The sequence below is a fragment of the Sphaeroforma arctica genome (genome assembly GCF_001186125.1).
Source record: "Sphaeroforma arctica JP610 unplaced genomic scaffold supercont1.14686, whole genome shotgun sequence".
Lineage (NCBI taxonomy): Eukaryota > Ichthyosporea > Ichthyophonida > Sphaeroforma > Sphaeroforma arctica.
In genome coordinates this window covers 1-538 of record NW_014025872.1, presented here as the reverse complement: position 1 = coordinate 538, position 538 = coordinate 1, and the positions used below count along the sequence as shown (strand labels likewise).

Below are 538 nucleotides of genomic sequence, written 5' to 3'. Positions count from 1 at the left end.
TATAATATATATATATATATTGGAGTTTATGTAACTGCTCTATACATGGTATGTAGTGTGAGTGCTTCCAATAAGCGCTTTTGTCTACCGTTTTCTTTGACAGGATTCTCAGTGCGAAATCTAGCCGGAAATACACAAGTCAACCGTGCTTGCAAACGCGCTATTGACCTTTACTATATCGAGTTTTGCTGCTAAGTACTTCATGTTCGGTGCACTAGAGTTTTTGTGTGATCCTATCGTCGATTATGTCTCAATAGTCTATCCACACGCTACGCATAAATAGAAAACACTGGACAGTGGCAAGACAGGCGGCGGCGCAGGCACACAGAAATCGAGTGGGATATTCGGAGAGCTCAGTGATGCGGTGTCTTCGTTCAGAAACAATGACTCATCCGTGCACGGGCAAGAGCAGGCGGCCACCATAGAAGTGCTGCGGTCTCAGTTGATGGCGCTGAAGGAGAACCTCAGAGAGCAGTTTACGACCAATCAAACGCTGGCGAAAGAACTCCAGGAGTTGAGAGATGGGTGTGTGTATATA

General features: G+C 45.5%; 1 protein-coding gene across 1 annotated transcript; it reads left to right on the top strand.

Moving 5' to 3' along the window:
* Positions 1-283: 283 nt before the first annotated feature.
* On the top strand, positions 284-513 carry SARC_18225 (hypothetical protein; the record flags this gene model as incomplete). Its single annotated transcript, XM_014287693.1, has 1 exon — positions 284-513. A coding segment is annotated over one exon (230 nt), but the record flags the coding sequence as incomplete, so codon positions are not given.
* Positions 514-538: the final 25 nt, after the last annotated feature.